General features: G+C 39.0%; 2 protein-coding genes across 6 annotated transcripts; both read right to left on the reverse strand.

The window, feature by feature from the left end:
* Nucleotides 1-991: 991 nt before the first annotated feature.
* Nucleotides 992-22,326, reverse strand: LOC146478636 (histamine H2 receptor-like). Of its 5 annotated transcripts, none has more exons than XM_085112218.1 (2): nt 21,635-22,326; nt 992-2,380 (listed from the first exon to the last, which is right to left on the reverse strand). In XM_085112218.1, exon 2 carries the CDS (start codon nt 2,308-2,310, stop codon nt 1,132-1,134), a length of 1,179 nt encoding a protein of 392 aa, XP_084968344.1. In that variant the 5' UTR covers nt 2,311-2,380; nt 21,635-22,326; the 3' UTR covers nt 992-1,131. The 5 variants fall into 5 exon arrangements, with proteins under 5 accessions (XP_084968344.1, XP_084968347.1, XP_084968349.1 ...); XM_085112221.1 differs by lacking the exon at nt 21,635-22,326 and adding an exon at nt 8,843-8,923; XM_085112223.1 differs by lacking the exon at nt 21,635-22,326 and adding an exon at nt 7,856-7,899.
* On the reverse strand, nt 14,004-17,594 carry LOC146478637 (D(1) dopamine receptor-like). Its single transcript, XM_085112216.1, has 2 exons — nt 15,900-17,594; nt 14,004-15,775 (listed from the first exon to the last, which is right to left on the reverse strand). The coding sequence occupies exon 2, from the start codon at nt 15,763-15,765 to the stop codon at nt 14,539-14,541; it is 1,227 nt and encodes a 408-aa protein (XP_084968342.1). The 5' UTR covers nt 15,766-15,775; nt 15,900-17,594; the 3' UTR covers nt 14,004-14,538.
* Nucleotides 22,327-27,535: the final 5,209 nt, after the last annotated feature.

The raw sequence follows: 27,535 nt of genomic DNA on the forward strand, positions 1-27,535 counted from the left end.
AACGCGTTCGAATTTCCCGTCGCTCCAGCAACGGAAAATTCCGATTGGTCCATAAACAATAGCTGCTGTCAGACAAGTTTGATGTGTAATTAACTTCTTCACACGTTTGGATGTCAACATTTCAGATCATTAGGTAAAATGGCTTCAGCGGTCGTGAAAGGAGAGTAGCAGCGATGTCTTCGTAAATTTAAGCGATCAACTCGGCGGCTTAGTTCTCAAAGAGGAACAGAAGCTAGCAGTGGAAGCGCTCTTGTCAGGAAAAGATGTAATGGCCGTTCTTCCCGCTGGTTTCTGGAAATCCATTACATATCAAAGCTTTGTAATACCGAAAAACTTTGTCAACACGGCTTCGATCGTGGTTGTTGTTCCGCTTCGCAGTATTATCGAAGACCACTTGCAGTCAAATGACTTTGGTTTATTAAAAAGCAGTTGTCTTCGAGAAGATCCCAAAATTATTTAAAAAAGACATTGGTGCCAAGAAGTACAATGTAATTTTCGTATCCGCGAAACAAGCTTTGTCGGCAGAATTCACCGCAGGATGCCTAAATATGATATTAACAACAGCTTTCCAATTGTTTTGCGCCACGTACAATTCGGGCGTTTGTGTCGTCGATTTCTTTTACTCTTGACCTCGAAGAAAAATTCAAATGCACCACAACGTCTAGAGATTTTGGCTTTTCAGAGAAGTTCGAATCAATGCCCAAGCTTGGTGATTCTTCGTCTTCGCTTTTGATGTTCTGGTCATTGAATAACAATGCGGAGTTGTTATCTATTACCTGTCATTTTTAATTGGATTTTTTATGGCTTTAACGAATTGTGGGCGGGGTAACCTGAACGCGTCTGTTACAGCTAAGAGCGCAGTTCCTTTCTTTTCCTTTCCCCTTTTTTCTGCCTCTCCCCAAGCCCCCCTCCGCTCGTTCGCTCCATTTTTTTTTTCGCGCGCGGCTATTTCGCGCGACCTCTCGACTATCCAGAAAGGGACTGCTTGCAGTCTAATCAAATAAAATCCAACGTCATAGCTTCGTCAGACCCCGCGACTCAAGTACCAAGCCACATGTGTCAGTATAGAGACAAGTTGAATGAGTTTATCGTCATCATTCTTCGTTTCCCTTTCGGAAAGTTTAATATATATCAGAGTGCTTCCGACGAATGCGCTCGCGAGTGAGGTGGGAGTAAAAACAGGTTATTTCTTGACGAATTTTCTTTGGCATTCACTCCATTCACCCCGTTCTTTACTGATTTTCTCGCAGACATAGGGCGCCTAGATTTATCACTGTCGTTGTCAAGTTCCTTGTCGCCTGGTGAATGCTCTGCAGCCTCAAACCGTCGACTCCTTCCAGTCCGCACCGAGGTTCTAAAACTGCTATCGTTATAACCATAACAACAACAACAAAAGCAGGAGAGAAGGAGCCGTTTAAACGCCTTCCTCATAGCTTCGTTGCGATAAGCGTAAACCAGTGGATTTACCATGCTGTTAGAGTAATGCATCCACTTCACGAACCGTACCAGCCTCAGAATGCTGGGATAAGCTGGTAAGCAAGGGAAACAAAACTCCGCTAGCAGATTAACAACAAAAAATGGCAGCCATGCAATCACGAACAGGCCGGTTATTAGCGCAATAGTTGCTGCGATCTTTGTCTCATTTTGCACAGGTCTCTTAGTTGCTACCTCTGCCGGTTGGACACGATTTCGGGCAGTTCCTCTCGCAGTCTTAAAGATGATTGCGTAAACGGTCCATATCACCAATGTCGGGATAGCGAAACATGTGGTCGCGAGGATAATACTGTAAGGTTTTTGCCACCGGTGAAGCTGTACAGGATACAAACCTGCCATAATGAATGCAAAACCCCACGCAGCGGCAATCATGGAGTAATAAATCCACATTGAGTAAGCTCGATGATTAATTGGGCGTGTTATGGCCAAGTATCGTTCAATACTGATGGCAGTTAACTGCAAAACAGAAGCACAACCAGTAAATATGTCCACCGTGGAATAAAACGTCAGTAACTTAGTATTGCTCACGCAAGTTGAATACTGTTGACATGTCGAGAAATAAATCCACAGTGGAATCGATATCAGCCCGACTAGCAGGTCAGATACGGCCAGTCCAACAAGAAATGTGTTGTTGGTAGTCTGGAGTCTTGGATTAAACTTGAAAGCTACAATGACCAGGATGTTTCCAAGAATGACCAACAAGGCCAGCAAAACGTACACCACCGCTGAAGCTATAATTTCAACTTCGTCGTACGCTAATGTAGGAGCGACTTGCGACAAGGTCGGCGTTACGACCAGGGATGAATTGTTACTCATATTACTCAAGAGCTGGCACAAAACCTTTCTCTCAAAGGCTAAAGTGCTGTCATAGTTTGTTTGTTTTCACCTGAAAGACAGAATACGATGGAACAGATAATATTGTAATTTATGAAAATATTGATTTAGAAATGTCTTTAATTTATAATAAGCGTTAATACTCTCGAGATTTAATGACAATAAACAGTTAACACGCAGATAAGCCCCATTCAAAAGACTCGGTTAATTGACATTGCGGTGCGTTGCAGAACAATTAGCAACGCTTCTAATCTGGATTTTGAGGTTGAAATGATGAGATAACGACCTTCAAACGATATTAGCCGACTTAAAAGCTCACAGACCGAACACGGTTGCAGATAAAACTGAGTCAACCTTAGTAATCATCCCAGTCAGTTTGTTTTCAAACCTGACTGTTCTCGAGGACTGAGTTTTATTGAGCATGTCCACTATGCAAATCTAATGTAAACAATTAATAACAGGAGAACAGTGCCTTAGTTGCTTAGAGACGTTGATCAAGGAAAACAATAAGTAATACCTTAGTCTTTTATTTCTTTGCTAAAATGTAATTTGATATTGGTATTAAAGCCCAACTTCACCGCCCTGTAACCAGGCCTCGGATTGGTTACGTAATACTTGTGAGCGGGAGTTGCGTAAAGAGTATTCGGCCCCAGAAAGCATGTTTCTCGTTTTCCATCGATTGGTTGGGGTTTTAGTGCAAACTAGGCCAATATGATTCCGTTTTAAAATAACAATCGATCAAAACGCTAGTTTTTCGTCACAATTTATCCAGAATTTTCCCGAAACGAACGGTTGAGGAAACCCGGCCCTATATGAAGCAAAGTTTACTTTCCAGGAGACTGGCAGTCACCTAGACAGCTGCGACCAGTGTTCTCCTAAGTTTGAATAACCGAGCATGAAGCTGTGGGTGTCATTGTGACTCTACAGCAGTGAAATCAGACAATGACTGGCTTGATCAGTAATCTCGGACTAATCCTCAGTGGAAGAAAACCAAGGAATCAAACGTTACCAAGCGTAATTGATCAAAATGTAAGTGAATAGTAAACTTGAATGTTGATCATGAAGTTCTTGACAAAACACTGAAAATTAAACCATCTACGCACCATGCGATCTTAGTAAGATAGTCTCATGGCCAAATCCATGGCTGCTTGTTACAGAACTCTTACTCTGGTAAATTTTTATGAATTAAACAAGGAAGTTTGTGTCTCAGAATTTTTGTGTGTATTTCTAAAACATTCTAAAATATTCTACAAAGAGTAAAGAATTATTCGGTGACAAATAAAGCCAAACAAGTGATGTGTTTTGCCAAGAATGCAAATTAAACCTTTCGTTGTGTATAAATTTGAAGTTAAATCGTGCTCCATCATTTAGTGGCTGCTAATATGCGTACTCAAATAAATTTCCGGCGACAGATTTAAGTCAAGAAAAACGCATTAGCAGCTTCTGTTCTCACTTGAAATTTTCACAGCTCAAAGGTGTGATGAGAATTATAAAAGTTCATAGTGCTTTTTGTTTTAACGAACACATGTCTCACGGAAACAGCTTTCAGCAGGTTGAATGTTGCCAGTTTCACTCGATCAACCCGAGGAGCACCAAACAAGGGCTCGTTTCGGTGAAATATCCGTTCAGATCAGAAAGCCATTACCCGCCTCAAAAATTCGATTTAAGCTAAAGTTCACCTCAAACTTTCGATCGCAACGCCAAAATCTTCGTCGTTAAAAGTGCGAAAAAAAGGCGAGCTAGCATTTTCGTAACTCACAGCTCGTAACTTTGGGCAATAACATTTCGTTCCCTAAAATTTTCGGCGATTTAAATTTTCAGCTGAAACTGTGTTAGCTTACGCAATTTTTCCTTTTAAAAGGCCGTAAAATGATCGATGTGCATGGAAATGCTGTACATTATTACATTTTAACTATATTTTGCTTTGATGTTCAGTTGTCGTTCGGTGCCTCTGATCAAAACCTTCGGTGAAATTCTATCCTTTTCTGGGGCTAAATTGTGCGTTTTAAACAAGAATTGTTCTACTTACACTTTAAATCTTTGTTTACAACCAGCTTTTTGTCAACTGTTAAGACTTGGAGTATACCCTCAGTCAACAAAACAGAGAGTTTAAATGTTTGGAAGTTACGCTGTTCAGCCGACAGACGGCGGACTTTCTTCTGCAGCTGATGACATACCTAATATAGGAAATTTTTTGTCAAAACTAATTAAATTCTACCAAACTCGACACTAAAGGAAAATAGGCGCGCCATCTGTGTCAATTTGACATTAAGGTAGTCGACGCAAATTTCCCTAATGTGTCTGTTTGCTGTCGTGTCTTCGCAATTCACTTAAATAATGTCGGCTTTGTGGAAAAGTAATTGGTCATAACTCTTGTTCTGTACTCGAAAACAATACACTACTTAAAATGGAATAGGATCATAAAAGTCGCTTTCCGTGGCTTGAAGATAAACAGTTTATTCTTTGCGCTTAATGAATTTTTATGACTTTCCGTACAGACAACAGCAAAGATCGTACACAAATTATAAGATAGCAAAATCAACTCCAACTGCAACTTTGGCACGAAATTTTAAACATACTGTATGGTACACCCCCGAGTAGTGTAGATTAGCTTCTGTAGAGTAAACTCGGATGACGGTGAAAAAACTCGAACAGTAAATTTTACGTTTGCAAAGGACTTAAGAAAAAGAATACTCACAATGCGAGGTATTGGAAATCTGTCCCCATTCTAAAATTTTCCCCCACAAAAAACATCAGTGAGCTACCAAAAGAGGTTGGTTTTTCTCTCCAAGGAAACTACAACAGCCGTTACACAAAAAGAAGTTTGGTTTTCCTATTTGGACAATTGTGTCAACTAAGAACATATATCATGCATATATGTATGTCATATATATATTCAAGAGTTCCTATCTTTGGCTTATTATCCGACAAGCATTCTATACGTTTTTTATTTCCTCAACTGTAGCAAACATTAGGCCAGTTTATGCGAGAGAAATTAAGCTGCAGCTGAAAAGCTCAGCTAAGCCGCGAGGTAGACGAAAGTGGGCTGTTTATATTTCCTAACCGTTATCTATCTATAAGACTATATTGTCATTTTTCGACGCATTTTTCGGCTTTTTTTCTCTGGTACAAAAGGCCCTATTGTTTACACACAAAGCTTATGACATTTCTTTTGCATAAGAAACGCAAATCGGGAATTGGAATCAAATTAAACTTCCAAACAAATCGTATATTTTTTTCTCGATTCTTCCCCTTAATGATATGATCGTTAAACGCCCTAAGAACATATATCATGTACATATTCAAGTTTCTATCTACAGTTTCTTATCGGATCAACATTTTATACGTTTTTCTCATTTCCTCCAACTGTAGCAAACAATGTTTTGGCAGAAACCTTTTGTCGCTTCTTTTGAAAAACAGAAATTGGTGTCAAATTAAACTTCCAAACAAATTGCATGTCAGTTTTTCTCGATTCTTCGGTAAAGTGATCTGATTGTTAAGCGCCCCTTTTTTCAAGGATACAAGGTAGAAGGAAAACACGGCAATGTTTGGTAATACTTTTACAACTACAAAACACATGAAGCGAAATTGAAGTAGAAAACTACTTTCTTTTCTTTGATTCTCGCTCACACGCATTTCACTAAAATCCTTCCTTTATCGGTCAGTGACTAGATTGGGTACTCTAAATTCAATTTCCTCTAGATATCTCCATTAAAAAAAAGAAAACAGTATTTGCAAGAGATCCGTCCACCTACGTACTAGGAGAAATAAGGTATAGCTAGCGAGGCTGTGGACAAATAGATATGGCCCTAGCTGTTGTAGTCATCCTGTTTTTTTCCTTCTTCGGCGCATATCTCATCGACTAAACAATTAATCAAAGGGTCAAATGCGTCATATTTGACAATATTTTAGGGTACGTTCATTGTGGATTTAAAAAACTTATGATCGAACAAAGCCTCCCGCTATCTTGTTGCACCTTGCAAATATAATTTGTGACAAACAGACAAGAGCAGTTGTTGCTTCAAAAATACGAACGTGACCCAACAATGCGTAAATGGGATGTTCTTGCGTCAATGTTATCTCGTTATTTTTATCCACAAGAAGCAAAATTTGACACGAACAGTGCCGAGAAATAGCCATAGATACGCCCACACAGTCTTGAGGAGAAAATTTCACAAGGCGCGTATGAATTTTCGTAGGCCGAATCAGAAAGTTAAATTTGACTTATTTGCGGCATGTATGCGTTGTTCTGCTCTTATTTACATTCCCTAAAAAGTTAGGACAACTGAAATTCATGAATTGGTTACAAAGATGCGATCATAACAGAGTCGCAGTACTTAAAGAAACTGGCGTTTTTACAAAGGATTGGAAAATCTAGCTTATAGTATTTTTTATTGTTCTAAAGTCGAAAGATAAGCCTTTTCGTTTGCAGGTGCACCGAACGGTTCCTTTTCGTAGATATCTGTTCGGAAGGTTTAATCACCTCGGAAATTGGGATTTAATTTTTAGTTGTAAAGAAAATCTAAAGTTTTCTTCGAGAAAATGTCAACTCCAACTTTCGTAACCGCCGGAAAGTTTATTCTTTCATTTTTCGAAGGGGCAAATATGTCGTTTAAAATGCGAAAAAAAAGGGTTAGCTACATTTTCGTAACTGCGCCAAACAACAGCTCAGGAATACGATTCCGTTCCATAAATCTTTCTCATTGAATTTAAATTTTCAACTAAAGCATCTGAAAACAGATCAAACTGTATCATCTTGCACAAATGCGTCTTTAAGGCGGTGTTTGGGGGTTGTTTTAATAATACAGTTATTTCATGCACTCGCGCTCGTTGGGTATGAGATAATTATAGCCAACTCGGCGCTACGTGCCTCCTGGACTATCTTTGATCTCATATCCAACGCGCGCTCATGGAATAATTGTTAATTATCACCACTCGATATCGTTTCATGCATAGAATTAAAAAATATGGCCAAGTCGATATCTTAATTATCCTATTTTATCTTATCTCTTATATTTGCTTGTTTTAATCCATCCGCAACCGCCCTTTTGTCCACCTTTTCTCATTTTTGTTTTTAACTCTTTCAAGCCTTGAACCTGTGTTTCTCGCGAAAATTATGTTATCCTCGTCAAATAAGGGATGTATATATAAATTAAGTCCGGAAAAGGTGTCTGCTCTCGCAAGCTAATGTAAACGAGCCAAGAACCAAAAAACTGTCAAGAGGAGTCGTAGGTGTAAATTCCGTATTCCATTTCAGGCACGGAATAGAAGTACACACCTATAGAGCGAGCAAAATAAGAATTCAAAGGCATAAGAAACGCTACGTTAGAGTGATGTTAAACAGGATTGTGCGGAGTCTTTTCAAATTGTCAGTGTTTTTAAACTCGTGATCGTGATGGATATTTTTTTGGATTTAGTTTTCACGATCCACTTTTCGTTAAAAAAATGAGTTGTATATCTCATCGAAAGCTGGCACAAAAATCTATAAAATAGCATGCATTTTTCTTTTGTTTCAACCAAAACATACCGTATTAAGTCGAGTTATACAACTGCTTGGATCCATAGACCTCATTTTGTCACGAACATGTTTTTGGAATATCAACCTTCATAGAATGAACAAATTGACGCATGAAGTCCTTGTTTTCACAATCTTAAAGTTCTTATTTACCTAAGCAAACCAGGACATACATTCATTTCATCCGGGAAAAATGAATGGAAATTAATTAACCTATAAACCGACAAAAAAGGCTGGGTATGTCTGGGTCACTATCAAGGGGTCAACCAGGAAAGGAAGCAAAATTCCCCATAAATGAAAAATGATTCGTTTTCAATTCACAGCAAGAGGTATTGATTTAAAACAGTGGTTAAAAATAGCCTTAAAATATAACAGGGTAGTTATTAAAATATCGTCTATTTACCTTCATGATTGTAGCAATACAAACAACCTTTATTTTGTTTGAGGGTTAAAGATTTTCTAAACACTTGGTTGGTGCAAAAAACGGGTGAGACGAAAAACAGTTGTTCAACAAATCAATGGGCTTTTGAAAACTATAATTTGACCCTAATCATCACATGAGGTACTTAATTAATTACAGGATATGTCAAAATTGCAACGTCACGAATAGCATAATTGGCACAATATATGCAAATCTTCGGAAACACTTCAAAATTAAATTTTGCTATTAGGATCTATTAGGTACGAGCCAAAAGAAATGCAATTTTTGACTCTTTTATTGTAAGCACAAACCATTTCCAATTAATTTGTCAATTTCTAATATCTTCCAATTAATTAAACTTCTCTCTTAACAATTAGAAAAAATATATTGCGAAAGGTTATCACGGAAAAAAGCTGAATCTCTATTACGGTTAGAAAAACCATAAAACCGCAGATTCAAGCAAATGCATAGAGCAGTCAAAAGATTTGAAACGAGAAATAAACATTTGAGACACAATAAGGTCTTCAATGCAAAGAAGACACAAATAAGATCTACTGAGCATAAGAAAAGACACTTACGTTTGACGCGAGTCCCCGTCGTCACAATGAAGGCTTTTGGGCCGAGTTGTGCGAAAACCGATTAACGCTTATGAACGATTAGAAGTTAATCGAGAACTCAATACTGAAGGACAAAAATATCTTTGGAAGAATGTTCGTTGATTAGGTATTAAACTCGAATCAAAGTTCACGTTAATCCGGTATTAGCTTAATCGGGCTTTGAACAACTGGGCCCTGGTATTAAGGGTGACCGACACGATAACGGATATCCCGCCATCACCAGATGATAATAATAATAATAATAATAATAATAATAATAATAATAATAATAATAATAATAATAATAATAATAATAATAATAATAATAATTAAATATTGAAAATTTTATTAAACTCTTCTCATAATAATAATAATAATAATAATAATAATAATAATAACATTACAGATACCGACTTTGAAATCGATAAGCAACTAGCGAGATTTTAGCATTAGAACGTTCTTCACATTAATAGGGGTTATGGACTTTTCACATTAATATTTTAGTTTATCATATACTGTATATCAGAGGCAGAGGGTGACCGACACGATAACGGATATTCCGCCATCACCAGATGATAATACTAATAATAATAATAATAATAATAATAATTAAATATTGAAAATTTTATTAAACTCTTCTCATAATAATAATAATAATAATAATAATAATAATAACATTACAGATACCGACTTTGAAATCGATAAGCAACTAGCGAGATTTTAGGATTAGAACGTTCTTCACATTTGATAGGGGTTATGGACTTTTCACATTTTAGTGTATCATATACTGTATATCAGAGGCAAATATTTCCTTTGTTTTGTGGAGAATGTTCGCTTTTTCAACGTAACGCAGATCATTGAATATATATATTTTTTCTTTTCATAAATATTTTAAAGCTTCACGTTGAACATGTTTACACTCTGTTTTTTTTATAAGAAATTTTTTTATAAGAACGTCGAGGCTGAAATTAACCAAAATTTTAAGAACGTATTAAGAACATTCCTCAGGTTAAGAGTCGATTAAGAACGTTTTTATTTTGCTAATCTGTATATAGAATCAAGGTAACAAATGTAAATTAACCAAAATACATGTTTTGTATAACATTAACAATGGTGACACACACCTCGGTTCGTCATAATCAGCAGTTCTTGATACCATATCTCCGCATTGATTTACTGAAATACATGTAGTGTATACCATGTAATTTAAGAACATCTTAAGAACGTTTTCAGCCTCAAATCGCAAAAAATATAAGAACGTTCAGACTCAGCTCCAAAATTAGACGCTTTTATAAAAAAAAAAAAAAAAAAAAAAAAAACAGAGTGTATCCTTGAATAGCGCAGGGACCACTTGTACAAACATCAGCAAAGTGTAGCCGGATCTTTGTGTAGATCAGGATCCATTAATTTACATTTGTTACCTTGATTCCATATACAGATAATGAGATTAGCAAAATAAAAACGTTCTTAATCGACTCTTAACCTGAGGAATGTTTTTAATACGTTCTTAAAATTTTGGTTAATTTAAGCTGTTTCTCGTTCAATCCAGCCCTTCCTAACATACGTGGAATCATTTTCAACAATTTAAACATTCTTCGTTCTTCACAGCGATGCAAAGCAGCATTCCCTTCTCCTCCTCTCATATCGTTTCGCCGATGCAACAACCTACGTGACATACTAGTCAAGGCCAAACACCGCAGACCACCCCCCAAGACACCGGGAGCTTTCCGTTGTAACAGAATATAGGTGCAAAACGTGTCCCTTTATTACGGAGGGAGCCGCATTTTACACCTTTTTCTCTACAAACGAACACAGATCCATACGACATCACATCACGTGCTCATCTTCAAATCTCATATACATGATACAGTGCTCCAAATGCAAGGTACAATACATAGGCGAGACTAAACGACATCTAAGCGACAGATTTGGCGAACACAGACGCGCAATCGAAAAAGCCCTTCAACAACGTCACATTGATCAACCTACCGCTGTTTCAGATCACTTCACTCTTCCTGGCCATTCAATCCAAAGCATAGAACTCATTCCCCTAGAACTCATTAACTCCAACAGAGACGGCATTCGGAAAGCCAGAGAAGCATTTCTAATTTCCAAGGGCAAGACCCTATGGAATAAACAGACGCGATGAAACTTAATCTGTCTACTGTACACGTTTCAGCTTTCTTTATTTATCAACCAATCACATCTCAACTTTTCATTTGTATCAGCTTTAAATATTGTAACCGTTTATTTCCAATTTTTACTTAGCTTTTTGCCACCCCTCAAGAAGGTTAGTATTGTCTAACCGAAGTATTGGGCAATAAAATTATTTTAGCTGTCCGATCAGCCTTGCATTTAATTTTATGTTTATCCTTATCGACCACAAGAATTTGAATACGAAAATTTTATATTTGCTGAAAATGTACATAATTTTTAGGAGTGCATAGGGTTGTGTTAAGAGTTGGTCATTCTTAATAAAGTTCATACATTATTAATATAATAATAATAATAATAATAATAATAATGATAATAATATCCGTTCCTGTGCCATAAAATAATACGAAAATTTTACAAACAGTGTAAAGAAAAGTTTCCTTTTTAATTTGAGTAGATTTTCTCCTGAAGAGCGATTTCAAAAATTGAACTACGGCAAGTAATTGACTCTTAAGGTGGGGGTACACCTGAAAGCCGTTTTCACGCCGCTTAAATTAAAATCGGTCAAATAGAAATATCTTGTTCGCATTTCAAGCAATACAAAAACCCTCCACTCATCGCACAAATCAATGTTTTGGGGTGTTTTGTGAATTTTTGGGTGATTTTTGGGTATATTTGGGAGGAGATAATTTTTCTTGAAGGATTGGTAAAATTAAGAGAAATAAGAAATATTGAAGATTTAGTGAAGTTTTAAAATTAGAATTTTTAGTTAATAATTAATAGACGGATACCAAGTTAGTCCACTAGCAACCTGGGGTGCTCTTGCGTGGGTATCAACTGTCTGTTGGTGTTCCAAAAATCATTTTCTTTCTTCTATCCTTTCTTAAAACCTCTTCAAATTTCACTCAAATTCAGGTAGACCCCGCCTTAAGTCCGCGGTTCAGTAAAGTAAAGTAAGGAGCAAAGGTAAAATTCAGTAAAGATGGTTGGTCAGATTCGTGGTTACTCTGTCTCAGGCTTTAATAGCAGCAGTCAGTACAAGGATGTCCTAATCAGTCACGGGCCCATAACGACGGTTGCACAGTTTATGACTATGCGGGAAAAGCAGATCCTAGCAAGGGTTATTTGAATCTAAAACTAAAATTGGGGTAACCACGCATTTTTAAAAGTTAATTAAGAAACAATTATTCTAAAAAGAAGTAAAATACAAAGCAATGTATGGCGCGTTTTTTTTCCAAATTGAAGCTTTATTATCCCTGGAAAATGCATGGTTACCCCCAATTTTCTTTTTGGATACCAAGAGCACTTGCTGAGTTCTGCTTTCTCCGCATAGTTTTAAAGCGTGCAAAAATATCCCTGCACTAGTAGGCACCACCCATAGGAAACCTTAGTATCTCAGGAAACAGCTGTCCACAGTTGCCGCATTCTGTTGATTCTCGGTTTGGTCTCTATCATGTCGCTGTCGTGCTAAGTTTTCTACGCAGTCCGATCAGCCTTGCAGAAATTTGAGTCATAAAAGTAGGCACCGTCCTTAAAATGATGCCTCCTGTGTTACCAGATGGTTTTGTGCGCCCTTTTAAGACAAATCTCTGTTTAGCTGAAAATTTTAGTCGGAGAAAGTTTTAAGGATCCCCGAATTTACTAGCTGTTGTTAGCTGACCTTTTTTTCCCCATCAGTTCAATGATATATTTGCCCTTTGAAAACGGAAGGAACTAGCTTTCAAGTAAAACTTTTTAGCTGACATTTTGCCGAAGAAATGTTCAGATTTTCTTTACACTGAACTAAATCCGAATTTCTGATTGAGGCCCTACGAACAGAACCGTGCGTAAGGTGAGGCGAAAGAATCGGCCAAAATAAACTGTCATTTGGTGACGTCAATTAATTGCTGACTCATATTTTAAAATTTGGTATGGCGATTTGGTTTAAAGATATGGAAAAACAAAGATAAGACGTCAATTGCTTGAAAAGAACCTTATTGTTTTTCTCAGTGTATCCAAAAATAAATCGTGTAAATCATTTAAACGATTTATTTTTGGATATTGTCTGTAGTACAGGATTTATGAAGAGTACCGATTCACAAGTAACCTCAAAAAGCATTTTCAACTTCTCAACTAAGTTGAAAGTGTCGAAGGGTTACTTGCAAGGAAGCATCTAGAACAAATTTTCAAAAACATGTTGGTACTATTAAAAAATAAGCAAAATGCTTAGAATATCAGGTCATCTTAAACAAAGGAACACTACTCGAAGGGGGTATTGTGAGTTTGCCGGCGGCAAAGTTCATAATAAGATTAAAACAACCAACATGACCATCTGGATTGTTTTAAAAACTTTAAAATACACTTAAAAGTGTATTCATAAATTAATACAGATTCCGTCCAAACCAAAGAAAATGTCCTGGCTAAAAATTAAGAAGAAACGCTTTAGAGACCGTAGAGGCGAAGATGTTTATATAAAGGCAGAATTGAATGAAGTAGGTAGCGTAAGGCATGGTCAGTCGACTGTACAAACATTAGGCTTTCACTCTGCAGCTTGCAAATGACTTCCGCTTAGAGCACAATTAAACATAATGAACTATTAGAGCTTTCCACCCAGAGAAAAATTGCCTGCGTGTTTCTTTTAGAGATAACGAACGATTGGAGGAGGCTAAACTTCAATTACGCTGATTTTGAAGAATGCCGAGGACCGCGTAAAAGAATGATACCATTAAAATTTAGAACAAACAGGAAGTCTTCAGAAGTGTATCCCTAAGTGGCCCAGACGAAGTGAAATCATGATCTAATCACTTAGCAGTTACCACTGAAGAATTTAATTTTACAACATGTTTCGTATTCCTATTGTTCTTTTTTTCATGAAAGAGGATCCTTCGAGCAGGTTAAACCCAACAAATTAGTTAGATTTAAAAATAACAACAATTCCAAACGTGCCTTGATTTTATCTTTCACAATTTTGAGACAAGCCGCTATCATTCTGATGATTGAGTTTCCAGAGTCAGCCTAATGTGTCGATGAATAAGAAACTGTTTTAAACTTTGCTGAAAAATTCGGTCGGTCGAGCCGATGGAAAGTAATGTCTTAAATATGAACACCGTGATAAGTATGTTTGCCTGTTTAACGTTTTCAGCAATTCAACTGATGAGTCAGTAATAAGTGCAATGGTTCTCAGGACAGAATTCAGTTGTACGTTTTTGTCTATAAAAAGCTTCCAAATATCAATGTTAACAGTTAAACACGCACCTTTTACTTACCCCCTTAATCCGCCAAAGCTAAGTTAAAAATTGAGATACAGAGGACTCGGTTCTTACACTTTAAAAGATATTTATTTCGCATTAAAAAGAGAGCTATGTTAAGTTTATGTAAATAGCACTTTCATTATCAAGAAATTTGTTTGTCGCGGACGGGTTGCACGTTGTCTTTCAAACGATTGTAATTATGTTAAAATTTTTATATAGCTCTCACACTTTGGTATCATTTTTCAACATTCACCCTAAATATTGCTTTTATCTATGTACAGTCAAGAGGTTATTCTACAGAAAAATAACCACCATCTTCTTTTTATCTTTTTTCTGGAGCTTTCTCTGTTGCTTGATTTTAATCTCCTCTTCAAAAACTTCTTTTTCGGAGGACGTATAACTCTTAGGGTCGATAGCTGGACAATTTTCCGACCCCCTAGCTTGTAGTTCACCCGGGGACTGACCGCGGTTCTTGGAATCTCGTTTAGCGATGTTCAAGTTTGTCCCTAATCCAAGGGGATCACAAGGAAACATTTTACGCGCGATTTTCACGAGAGTTCTCCGCATCTCCTTGTTTCTGTAAGCATAAATATAAGGATTCACGCAGCTGCTAGAGTATTGAAAAAATTTCAGAAATTTTACAAGGTATAAAACATTGGGTCCAGGTGGGAGACAGGAGAGACAGAACATTGCAATGACACTGACGACAAAAAATGGCAGCCATGCAGCCATAAATAGTCCAGTAATCACTGCTACAGTAATGGCAATGTTTAGTTCTTTAATGGCGCGTCCAGGTGTACGGCCACAATGCCTGGAGTGTGAACCAGTTGACAACCTCCGCCGAGTTTGAAACCAGCTGATTTTGAAAATATAGCAGTAGCATGTCACGATTATGATTAATGGGAAGACGAAACAGAAGGTAAATAACACTAAGGTGTAGGTTTTCCGCCAGATTTCTGTTTGGGCTTGCAAGGGGTGTAAAGCGGCCATTACTGCTGCGCAAAGCCAAGCAACGAGCAACATGATGCAGTAGACCCAGTGAGACATCTTACGATGAAACAGAGGCCACTGTGTAGACAGGAAACGCTCCAATGCGATAGCTGTGAGCTGCAGTATTGAAGCGCAGCCAGCGAAAACATCAAAAATAATGTAAACGTTATAAACCGAAAAGCAGTACCCCACCATAATGTTTTCATGCGACACGACGAAGGTCCAAAATGGAATTGCAAACGTTCCCACTAACAAGTCGCTGGCAGCTAGTCCGATGATAAAAATATTCGTGGCGGTTCGTAAGCCGGTGTTATAGGCATAAGCTGCAATCACAGACCCATTCCCTAACACTGTTAGCGGGATCAGGATCCCATAGCATGACGCGACTATGGCCGAAACTGCAGATGTCGTGAAAGATGCCGGGTTGCTGCAAAGATCGGGATAACTTGCACTCGTCGATGAAGGTAGAGATGTAAGACCCAGTGAACCATTGCGCGAATTGTTTTGTTGGGTCTCCAAAAGAGAAGCCATGAATGGCGAGCTGTTTATGCGATAAAAATGTAAACGACGTGATGAAAAATTGGTCGCCTTCACGCCGAAAAACCGCTTACAGCATGAACAGTTGAAGGGAACAAGCGAAGGAAATGCAAACCATTGTCGTGTACTTTCTTATCTCTCCTTCTCATTCTCAAGCTGGTTTGTTTCAAACTTCATACGCATGAAAGAACAACTTGTCGATTCTGTCAAGTGTGGCACGGTCAATTAAGGCTATTAATTATTAAAGGACAACCCATCGCGACACTTAAAGCTTGTCTAACACAGAGTCAATAATTAAAGCTTGATAATGAGTTTATAAAGCAAACAGACATCCAGTCATTAGACTCTGGCAGGAGCCCATCGGCTCCTGACTCCGGCTGGATTCCTACCTTCTCTGGAAAGTTCAGAGGCTGCGATTTTTTTTGTCACGGTTCCTGGCTACAGACGTTTTACCGAAGGCATGCAAAAGAAACGGGGAGGACAGGATCTCCAATACAGAGGTCCTTGGCAGGTGTGGAATCTCAGGTATTGAGAGTATGCTGATAACAGCCCAATTTCGCTGGGTCGGCACATCCTGCGCCTGGATGACAGCAGAATACCGAAACAGATCTTCCTCGGTCAGCTCAGTGCTGGTACCAGGAGAATTAGACGCCCTCCCCTACGATACAAAGACACGGGTTCTCAAAAAGAATCTAAAAAGCTGCAAGATGGACCTCGGCACCTGGCAGAGGACAGATCTGCCTGGAGAACCACTTGTCACAAGGCTGTCCACACAGGAAATCAGAGTTGCAGTGCTACACTGAGGAAAGACGGGCTCGACGAAAGGCTAACGCCTCTCTGCCTCCATCAACTGGCTTGAACACATGTGCACCGTATGTGGCTGTGCATGCAAATCCAGGATTGGTCTAGCCTCACACAAGAGACGCCACCGACCAAGTAACACAACCACAGACTGACTGCTAAACAATCTTTCGAAGTGAAAGGAGAGACCACAACTCCTTGAATGGCCCAGTCGACTCGCCTATATGCGACATTTGGGGAAAGTAGTGGACTGAAGATAGCCGGGGAGGGGTGGGGGGACAAAAGAAAAATATCTCCAGATTGCAGATCTCCAGGTGTTGGAATCGGCTCTGGTCAAATTAAACAGTTCCTTCTTGGTGAGCATGGCTTGTACAAATTATAATCTGAAGGGAAACTATTTCGATTTAGTAACGGTTGCCGAACAACGAAACTGCTTTTAATTTAGGAAAAAAATAAAAAAAGAAAGAAGAAGAAGAAGAAGCTTGACGTCGCTCAACATCAACAACTGGCAACTGGCCAGAAGGAAAAATTAAGTCATAACACAAACGTGCTTTGACTGACGAGAAAGGAATTCCCCCATTTTCTTTTTTTATCGGTAGCTTATGTTACCAAATGTAAAGAGAGTTGTTTGTTTTCATAAGCGTGACCTGGCTTATCAAGAGCTTCCGGTCAAGACAATGATTGGGCACTGAAATATTCCATCAGTATAAACAAGTGAGCTTCTGCAGGTTACTGTCCAAGAATCGTTCGTCAATTTAGCGTCCGCTGTTTTGTTTACTGTATCGCAGGGAAGCATGTGGAAATAGCGCGGGAACTGACAAAATCCTGTTCATACCAGTGCCCGTGCCCAGGAACGGTGCCCGAGTACTAACCTTGGAAGTAGTGCCTTGGCAAGGTGCCCTGATGTTTGGTTGCATAATTGGGCACCGACAAAAAATAAACTAGAGACTATTTTCAGACTACTGCCTCCGGGCACGGACACCTTGGATGGTAAACCATCCGACTTAATACTAATTTAAGGACGGTAATGCGCCGATCAAATCGAAACTTCAACATCCCCCCCCCGGGCAAACCCCGGGCATTTGACTATTTTCTGTGCCCGGGAGTGGGGAATTTGACCGGGCCTTCCCGGGGGTGGGGAATTTGACCTTGCCTGGGTGGGGTGGAGAAAATAGAACCGGAAGTGTCAGGTTTCAAATCGCTTTTTTTTTGGGGGGGGGGGGGGGGGCGCCGAAGTTGCTAACAGCTATAAACACGTGTTTGGACGAGATGGAGCATTACAGGAAAAGCTTACAAGAAAAGGTCTTCAAACGTGGGAGTGCTTAAATATTTTAAATTATTTTTATAGATTGTATATAAACGATGTAGATTTTTTATACAATGAGTCAAGCTGCGGCTTTGTCCCGCAGTGAATAGTGAAAGAAATAAACACTGTCGAATGAAAAACCGCTTTGGCTTAAATTGCAGAATATCCTGCCACTCGAACAACATTCTATGTAGCCGGCTAACTAATTAATATGTATTTCTAGTTCTTTAAACGATGTAGTTTTTTATGCAATGAGTCAAGCTGCGCCTTTCTCCCGCATTTGTGTCTGCAGAGGTTTTTAGAATAGCCATAAAACAGCAGTGAACAGTTTAAACTGCAGAATACCCTGCCCCTCGAACAGCTACGTAGGCGGCTAACTCATTTTAAATATGTTATTATGTATTTCTCGTTAAACAACCTTTGCCGGCCGTGTTTCGGGGTTAGAACAGCTTACACTTGCTGATTGACATTGTCCGACTCGTTAACGTTGTGGTTTTTGTAGTAACTAATGACAGGAGCCGACAACGATTGTTCTTTAGGAGGGGCATTTGAACACCATTTTGGCCCGAGGGGGCGGGAATTTGAGCGATCCAATCTTCAAAAGTTCAAATGCCCGGGGTTTGCCCGGGGGGGGGATGTTGAAGTTTCGAGTTGATCGGCGCATAAGATTGTCTGAATATGTATTCACGACTAAAATTGAAGGCTAAAAAAAAAAACGGTCTAAAATACCTTTCTGATTTATCCGCCTAACGTGAATTCAAGGAATAGGTAAAAAAAGAAGTGGACCGTTGGACGGATGGACCACTTGCTGGACTATTTTTTGTTGGGCTACTTTTACCATAGAAAAGGACAGTTACGTGTTTTAAAAAGAGAACAGATATTTTTTAATTACCAGCAGTTAGTGATTATGGAGAGGTGGGTGTTTAGTTTTCTATTTAATTTTCGAAGGGGTATGTATTTTTCTTTTCCTAGTTAGAAATTCTGGTGAAGGGGAAAGATGATCACGAAACTTTTGAATACAGAGGTCCACACGACACACAAATAAACGTTCTGAATACGTTTCGCTGCCAGATCTCTTGTAGTAGAAACACACGTGCCAGACGTCACTTTACGTGTACACTCTTTTTTTATATAATAACCTTTTTTATAAGAACGTGGAGGCTAAAACTTTAAAATGAACGTTGTAAACATGGATAAAATGATTTATGTTAAACTTCAGTCTAGACAGTCCAACATTTTAACATTAACGATGGATTTATTTGATATAGCATGTCTGGTACATAGTTGAACATCTCATTTTTTGTCGGGCTTATGCTGTATTTTTTCTTTTTTTTTTTTCAGTTTCAGGACTATTAAGGGTATAAACTAAAAACACTTCATGGCGAAAAATAGCTCTTTGCTAGACGTCTAGGTCACGTCCGCATAGATTTAATGAAATACTATAACAGGTAATTTTCAGGCTCAAATTGCCAAAAAAAATTTAAAAATCAGAATGTTCTGCCCCCACTCCAAAATTAGACGTTCCGATATAAAAAAAAAAAGAGTGTAAATAAACCAAACTGCAAAGGGCAATTTATTTTGATTACCTCTATGCGAAGTAAAATTAAGTAAAAGCAAAGAAAAGGAGTTCACTTTCAATTAGAATTTGGTCCTTTAAAAAAGATAAACTTAAACAATTTTGGGGTACACTGGCTTGCTTCACTTTCAAGCACCACTCGGTGCTAAGAAACTTTTTCATCGGAAAGCGTTTTGTCTTATATGAGTCAGATAGTTTCAAGTTTCTTTATTTCCACATATTAATTTAAAAACACAAAGAACAGGAGTTAGGAAGAAAGGAATGTGGAGGTGTGAAAACGAAAACCCAGATCTCTTACTTCACGAAAAGTATGTCTGCATTAAATGTATCTTAGTTAGCGAGCTTACATGGAAATAAGCAAACTAGGCAAGTAAAATAAACGAATAAGTAATGAAAAAGAAGAAAAATAAATAAATTAAATAAATAAATAAATAAATAAATGACTATGCAGGAAGTCAAGGAATCACTCTCAGGCTTCGGATGATAGCAGATATTCTTTTAAATCTTTTCTGAAGATAAAACTGTTCCTTTGATCTCATATTACAGTTTGTTTTAATGATTTCGCATCCAACTTCAACTGATAATTTCATTAGTCTTGTTAAGTTTGGTAAACTTCAAATGGCTTTGAGGTATAATTCCCTCATCTTTAGTCAGCTTTTCAGTGAGGCTTGTTGAAGAATTTCTCTTCTGAATTCAAACCTCACAAATTTTACAGAACATTGAGATTCCTTTTCTCAGCTTGTGATGTTTTTGTTGAAAATGAGTTAAATCCCGACCCCGTACAAACCTTGATCTATTCTTGACTCTTACTATCTTTCACTTGCTAAGTAAACATTGTTCACCTTGACTAATTTTGACAGTGGTGATTGATTGAGGGCAGTTCCCAGTCTAGTTAAAAAAAAATTGCGTGAATGTGCTTTTGTCCCTAAGAACGGAGAAAGAGAGATCACAAAACCACAGAAAACTAACGAAAACTGTCCTCAAAGTGTCTTTTATACCAGGCCTATCACAGGTTTTACAATACCCAAATCTCTCTGTAAATAATCCACGCTTCATTTTAACTGGTGACCAGCCTTCTCTAAGTATAAGTATAAATCAAAGTCCAAAATTTTTTCCAAAAATTGATCCAATGGTCCAGTCCGTATTTCTCCCTATGTTGAAATTTAAAATACCGAATTAGCCTGTCTAGTTAACCGTAGAATCTGATAATTGATTGGATTGGATTCAATAAGCACAGCGATCAGTACTGCAATGGCATGGAAAATCTTAGCGGCTTTCCTAATAGAGCTATGTTATGGTCAAGAAGTACAATGCCTTGAATGATAGCAACCTCCTCGCTTCCTTCCTTCCAAATATTCCTTAAATCGCCCCTCAAACTAGGCGTCTATCACCAACGTAAACTGAATTTCGAGCAAATACCTCGCCCCAGCTAGACACTGACAACTCTAACTTTGCCACTTCCATTCAGTCTTTGTGTATACGTTAAAAAGAAGCTTTAATATTTTTTTTAACATTTCTGAAATAGCACGTGTCGGAAAGATACAGAATGCAGGAGACCGTCCACCATAGGGGTGTACATACTTTTAACATATTGTGATTATTTCAATATACAGAACGAGAAAAAATTCGCCATATTCGCAATATGTAAATTAAACAACTTATATGTTACAGATCGAGACCTCGCCGTTGTACAATGGCGAAGTGAATGCCTCTGTATATATATAGTAATTGAGTCTGGACACGGAAAACCGTAATGTTTTGTACGCCTTTTTCTTGGAACTTTTTCAATAGAGAAGAACGCGTACGCGTGCAGAAATAGAATGCTGATAATATTAAATCGTTACAATAGGATTGTAAGCGTCAACAGCTTATATATATGAATCGCGGAACAAAGTGCATCGACACGGTATTGTGGTAAAGTAAACTGGTAAACTGGTAAAGGGACTGGAGAATTTTTTAAAAAACAAAAAGATATAATTGAATTGCGGGATTTTAGCAAACGGAAATGACTCTTCCAGTCAACAGTTTTTTTCTTTCTGCCGTCCTAGTGGAGTATTAATGTTACGTTAGGATCTTCTGTATGCCAACGCGTAGCGTGCCAGCTATTTAAGTGAGTATTCTCCCTCATGTCCGATCCGCTTAAAATAACCTTTGATGCAATCGTTTGTGTTGTTACATACCTTCTCATATATTTACTGCTCCTGGCTACATGTGGACTGTTCTCAATCAAAGCTGTTTTCAGGTTTCCACAAAAGTAAAAAATACAACATATGTCTTGACTTCATTCATCCAAGATGCCCCGCCGCCCGAGACGTCACTCAAGGCTCCAATATGTAACACACCTGAAGAGACGCTTCTTCGGATTGGGCCAATTTACTTTGATTTTCCATATGTGGGCGCTTGTTTGATTTAAACATATTTTAATCTGGGCGGAGAATAACCCTTGAGCCAAAGGGCATAAAAAATTAATTAAGCGCCTTCTGAATCCCTGAAGAAATTGTCCAGACATCTGACAGATCCCGACTGTGAAAATGTTTCTGGTGCATTGCAATGGGTGCATCGAGTCTTCGTTCAGAGAGAGTTTTTGTTGACGGAGTCATTGTTCAAAGCGTGACAGGTCAACCGGCAGACGAAAAATGTAAACAACAAGAAACTGACTTCGTGTGCGTGCGGAACAGACTTTGGAACAAATTAGCACCTCCTTATATCTACAGAATAATAAGCCCTTGAAGCGTAATAACTATTAAAGTATGTGATGGAACCCGCATTCCGCACATGTAAACACTAATTGAGCTTGGAAGGAGGACCGAACTTTTCAGGTTCACTTTATGTGCATACAAATCAGTCGGGCTGAGTAACAACTTGATGAAGCAAGGTTGGCTTCATCCCTGAAACAATATTATATACTTTTAAATAGTTCATCAGGCAAAGCTCAGGATTCAAGAGGCGTATCTTATCGACAGGGGTCGAACCTTTGAGCCCGAAGGCAGAAATATAAGCTCTGTATTTGTTTATTTTACATCTAATCTTTCTACCTTATCTTCTATTCTAAACTCGTATTCTTCTAATTCTCGGTTATTTGATATGTTTAAGTTTCTTCGTATTTTGATCTCGCAGTTAGTTTTTTTAGCCTGTTCTTTCAGAGTAATGGGGTCCAGGACCAAGAAAATTGCGCGGGGTGCATGCGAATGAGGCCAGGTTCTTTCGCCTTCTCCGCCCAGTCTCTTCTCGTTTTTTTCGCGCGTGCATTTTTCCCGCCTCTCCCGATCTGGACGCGGACGCATGTATGCAGTCCGTACCTGACCAAATATTGGGAAACTCATACACTGTCCCAAGCCTTACAGTCATCCTTACTTAATTAGTTGTTACTGAATTATCTAAAATTTTGCTGATTAGATCCAAGAACCTAAAAAAGAACAAGGCTGATTTCACGGTCAGGGAAGTATATTTTTCCAATCTTTCGAAATTGTTCTACAATTTTTTTGCTGATTTTATTAGATCCTTCACTACAGGATCCGAAACTTATATTTTGTCACGGTGGTCTTTGCAAACACAGTTAATTACCGTTTTTTTTTAATGATTAGATCCACCAGGATACAACGCCTGTGCATTGTCTGTTCGCTCTATGATTGACTGCAAAACCGTCATACTTTTGCGCTGGTCTGTCAACGAATGTGCAAAAGAAAGGTTCAGAGCGAGTATATAAATGGAGTGGGACTGGGGAGAGACGCTAGACCCGCTTGTGAGTCCACGCCTTCGGTGCTTAAGCCCCCGGTACTGCAATGCAGTACTAAGTGAGTAAAGGTGCTTTTACACTAAACAATTCAATGATTCGCGCAACTTGTCTCGCAACAGTTATGAACTGTGCATTGCAGTGCTGTGAAAAAAGCTGGGTGTAACAATTGGCAATGTTTCTGTCTTTCTTGCAACCTATCTCGTTTCCAGCGGTAACGAACACCGCAAAGGACTAAAACGAACAAAAAAAATGCCGGTTGTCACAAAGTGATGCAACACAAGTTGTAGGAAACTTTTCAGAGGCTGGCGGATCCAGGGGTGGGATAGAGAGGGTTGCAGGCCCCGCGCCCCCCTCACCCACCACCTCAAAATTTGTCTTCCTCTTATTGATCATGAAAACAGTAGAATAAACTTGTTGTATACGCACCTTTTGAGTGATCTGGGAACAGATAATAAACAGTTTCGCGACTGTTTAATATACTATTGTATGAAGTTAACATTTGAAAAGGTCGGTCGGGTGCAAGTTACGTACAGATGTGACAGGCGTGCATTTTTTTCCAAGTGAGAGTAAAGTACACAATGTAACTCTTGTACAGTACATCGAAGGGACTAAACGACAGAGACAGATTTGGTGAACACAGACGCGCAATCGAAAAAGCCATTAAACAACGTCACATTGATCAACCTACCGCCGTTTCAGATCACTTCACTTTCCTGGCCATTCAATCAACAACATAGAACTCATTCCCCTAGAACACATCAACTCCAACAGAGACGGCATTCGGAAAGCTAGAGAAGCATTTTTAATTTCCAAGGGCAAGAATCTTGAACCCAATGGGATGAACAGACTTGATGAAACTTAATCAGTCTATATCTCTATTTTTTATGGCTTCTGTACACGTTTTTGTTTTCTATATTTATTAACCAATCATGTCTCGACTTCTCATTAGTATCATTTTAAATATTGTAACCTTTCATTTCCAATTTTTACTTAGCTTTTCGCAGCCCCTAAAGCCGATAAGTTTTGTCTAACCGAAAAATTGGGCAATAAAAGTACCCTATTTAGCTGTCCGATCAGCCTTGCATTTGGTTTTATGTTGTACACAATGTAAGTTTAACAAAGCAGTTTGTAACAGAAAATGAATAAATTAACAGACTTTCTAGGTAGGCCGATTGGTTTTAAATACTAGAGAAGGTAATTCAGAATTTAGTTCAATAAGATTTGAAAGCCATAACTGATTAGCCTCCGCAGCATTGCAAAACGCTCATCCACCGTTATTCCTGACAGTACGTATACACCTGATGGTTTCATTCAATACAAGCAAGATTTTTATATAGAGAAGGTAATTCAATTTAGTTCAATAAAATTTGAAAGCCATAACTGATTAGCCTCCGCAGCATTGCAAAACGCTCATCCACCGTTATTCCTGACAGAACGTATACGCCTAGTGGTTTCATTCAATACAAGCAAGAATGAGGTATGAACTAATAGCTCATGCTCAGAAAGCTACAAAAAGGACCCAGATCTTGAAGGTCACGTCAGCAGAAGTATCCAGGGTCCTTTCTCGAGGTAGGACCCTGGGAACGAGGTTAACGCATAGGCTTCTGTTAAAGTAACGTAGCTGGCCTGAAGCAAATCCTGAGCTGTGATTGGCTACCCGAGCGGGGAAGATGAAGCTATCCTGTCCGTCGGGATTGACGTCAGTTTTTTATGCGATTGCCCTTTTATATTGATCATAATTTGCGTCATAACATTGTCAAAATTGCTCTAGAGTGGATTTGACAATGTTATGACGAAATCAGCCAGCAATTAAAAAAAAAAAAATTGGCAGATGCATAAATAAACTGACGTCAATTTGTTTTTCTACAACAAAAAAAGTAAACTAATTTGGTTCAAACGCGAATAAACAGTGGAATAGAACGCGTGAAAGAAAGTCGAGAGTAAATGCGAGATTTCAAAGCGTGATAACTGGGAGAATTTCGGGCTCACAGACTAAAATTATAAAAGTATAACTCAGCAATGCATCGGAAAACTAGCCTTTGTTCATTCCACTTTACAACTAGTTCTCAAAAAAATCGCTGGAATACAGTTCATTTCAGCTCCGGTCCCTTCAGCCGGTCTCAGCTGTAATTCCTGCTCACCGCCGATTTGTAGGGCAAACCTCAACAAACATCCGCTCCAGAGCTTCATTTTAGCTTATTTTGTTTACTTCAAGTATTCTTTCGATTTTCTGATCCAAGTTGACTTTTATCGCATCAAGAACACAGTGCTTAAAAGTAAGGGCACCCAACGTTTATTTCGCTGGATATCTGTTCGGAAATTTTGTTCTTGTTGTAAAGAAAATCTTAAGGATTCTTGTAATAGTATGATAACAAAAAAAATCTAATCCTTTCCCAGAACGTGTTTTTCTTCGGCAAGATCTCAGCTCATAATCTCGCAATCTTGTATCCGGTATCAACGGTGTCCATGTCATTATCCGAATAGTGTCGAGTATCATCCGAAGATCTCCGGAGAACGTTCGAGTGATTCGAATCTCTTTCGAGACTTTACGAGCACTGCTTGCCATCTTCGGATGACCTCGTCGCTTCTAGAACAACTTGTGAAGAGCTCCAAGCCGTCTTCATTAGCAATTTACTCTCCAGGCATTAACTTATACAGCCCACCCGAAGTAAATGCATACTTTGCTCAGGTAATGTTTAGTTACGTTAGCTAACGGCTTTCTTAACGTTTCTCAGCTAACAGGTGTACCCAGCACTAAACACTAGCTGAGTGTCCCTACGTCAGTCTTGGTTACTATTTAACGTTCCTGGGACAAAAATACCCGCTCTTCACTGCCAGCGGGCAAGACTTTTAAGACATGAAAATCCCAACCAGCTGTAAGTGTGATGTCTGTCAACTAGCCAGCAAGCAAGTCAGCTTGTAGGTACGCCGCATCTTCCCGAGACGTATTTTGTTTATATATCTTTGTGTCATTGGCAAACATGGCAACATGGCTCGTCAGGACCGAATTGGGCAAGTTAGTTACATAGATGAGAAATAACATCGGGCCTAAAATGGAGCCCTGAGGTACGCCGGAGCTGACAGGCAGAGGATAAGAGGTTTCACCCAGCACTGTTACAGGTTGGTAGCGACCCATCAGGTAAGAGCTAAACCACTGCAAGACACCGCCTCCAAATCCGAACTCGTGCAATTTTTGCAGCAGGCAGTCGTCGTTCACCTTATCGAAGGCCTTAGACATATCCATATAGATCATGTCCACCTGTTTTCCGTCGTGTAGTAGGGAGCCCACGTGGTCCAAGACTTCCAAAAGGTTGGAGGTGCGTGATTTTTCCCCTATTCCTAATGAATCCATGTTGACAATCTCATACCACCTCGTACAGTCTATCTTTTAAGTGTTAAATACATATCGCTCCATGACTTTGGTTACCAGTGATGGTAAGGAGATGGGCCTGTAATTCTCTGTGCACTCAACCTCACCCTTTTTAAAAACAGGAACAACGTTAGCTTCCTTCCAGTTCTCCGGGAAAGAACCAGTGGTTAATGACTTGTTAAACAGCTAACAAAGAGAAAGAGAGCCCGTGCGCATGCTCAAACCTCAAACCATACCACATGGAAGACAAAATGACTACATTGACATATATATACATGGCTGAACCTCAGTTTAAGTCAGTAAGGTGGAACTGAGGTGCCAACGAAAGGGCTCTGTCTCATATGGTCTAGAGGCCGACTTTTCTCTCCCTCACTGTCTTGTCGGGGACAAGGTATCGGAAGGCAGCGCTGAACCATCTCCAGCTGGCATAAGCGAACCGCGGGCCGAAATCTCGTGGTGCATCGTCATGGTACAACGGTCCGGCAACGTGTCCAGAGGTACCGCTGTCGGCTGTATTTTTCTCTCTTTTTCAGCCATTTTGATATTGAGACTGGCAAGTCGCCCGAAGACATCATAGGGAAAGAAGCGTTTCACTCAGTGTACCTTGTCATGTCCTTGTCAAATTGTCGACGGGTATTGTGTACAATTCATAGCCTTTAAGCCAATTCTGTACATTAAACACGTTCCCTTGAAAATATGACATCGATAAGTTCATTTACGCGCAGGAAGGATTGCAACCCTTAGGTGATCAAGGGCCTGTTTCACAGGAAATTCCTCCGCGAATCTGGAGAAATGTTCGGGAAAATGTCAGGGAAACACGGCACAGCAGGATATTAAAACTCGGGAAATTCGAAATCTTTTCCGTGAATGTCAGCGAAAAATTGGGAGGATATTCCAAATTTCCGGAAGAGGGTAATTTAATTGGACGAAAATGCCTGGAGAGGCCCATGTGTCAGTATTTTACGGCGTTTTCGA

Source organism: Pavona decussata, unplaced genomic scaffold (assembly GCF_977016875.1).
Source record: "Pavona decussata unplaced genomic scaffold, jaPavDecu1.1 SCAFFOLD_64, whole genome shotgun sequence".
NCBI lineage: Eukaryota > Metazoa > Cnidaria > Anthozoa > Scleractinia > Agariciidae > Pavona > Pavona decussata.

Excerpts from the sequence above, each read along its gene's own strand:
- LOC146478637 (XM_085112216.1), bottom strand. The coding sequence starts at position 15,765 with ATGGCTTCTCTTTTGGAGACCCAACAAAACAATTCGCGCAATGGTTCA.
- LOC146478636 (XM_085112218.1), bottom strand. The coding sequence starts at position 2,310 with ATGAGTAACAATTCATCCCTGGTCGTAACGCCGACCTTGTCGCAAGTC.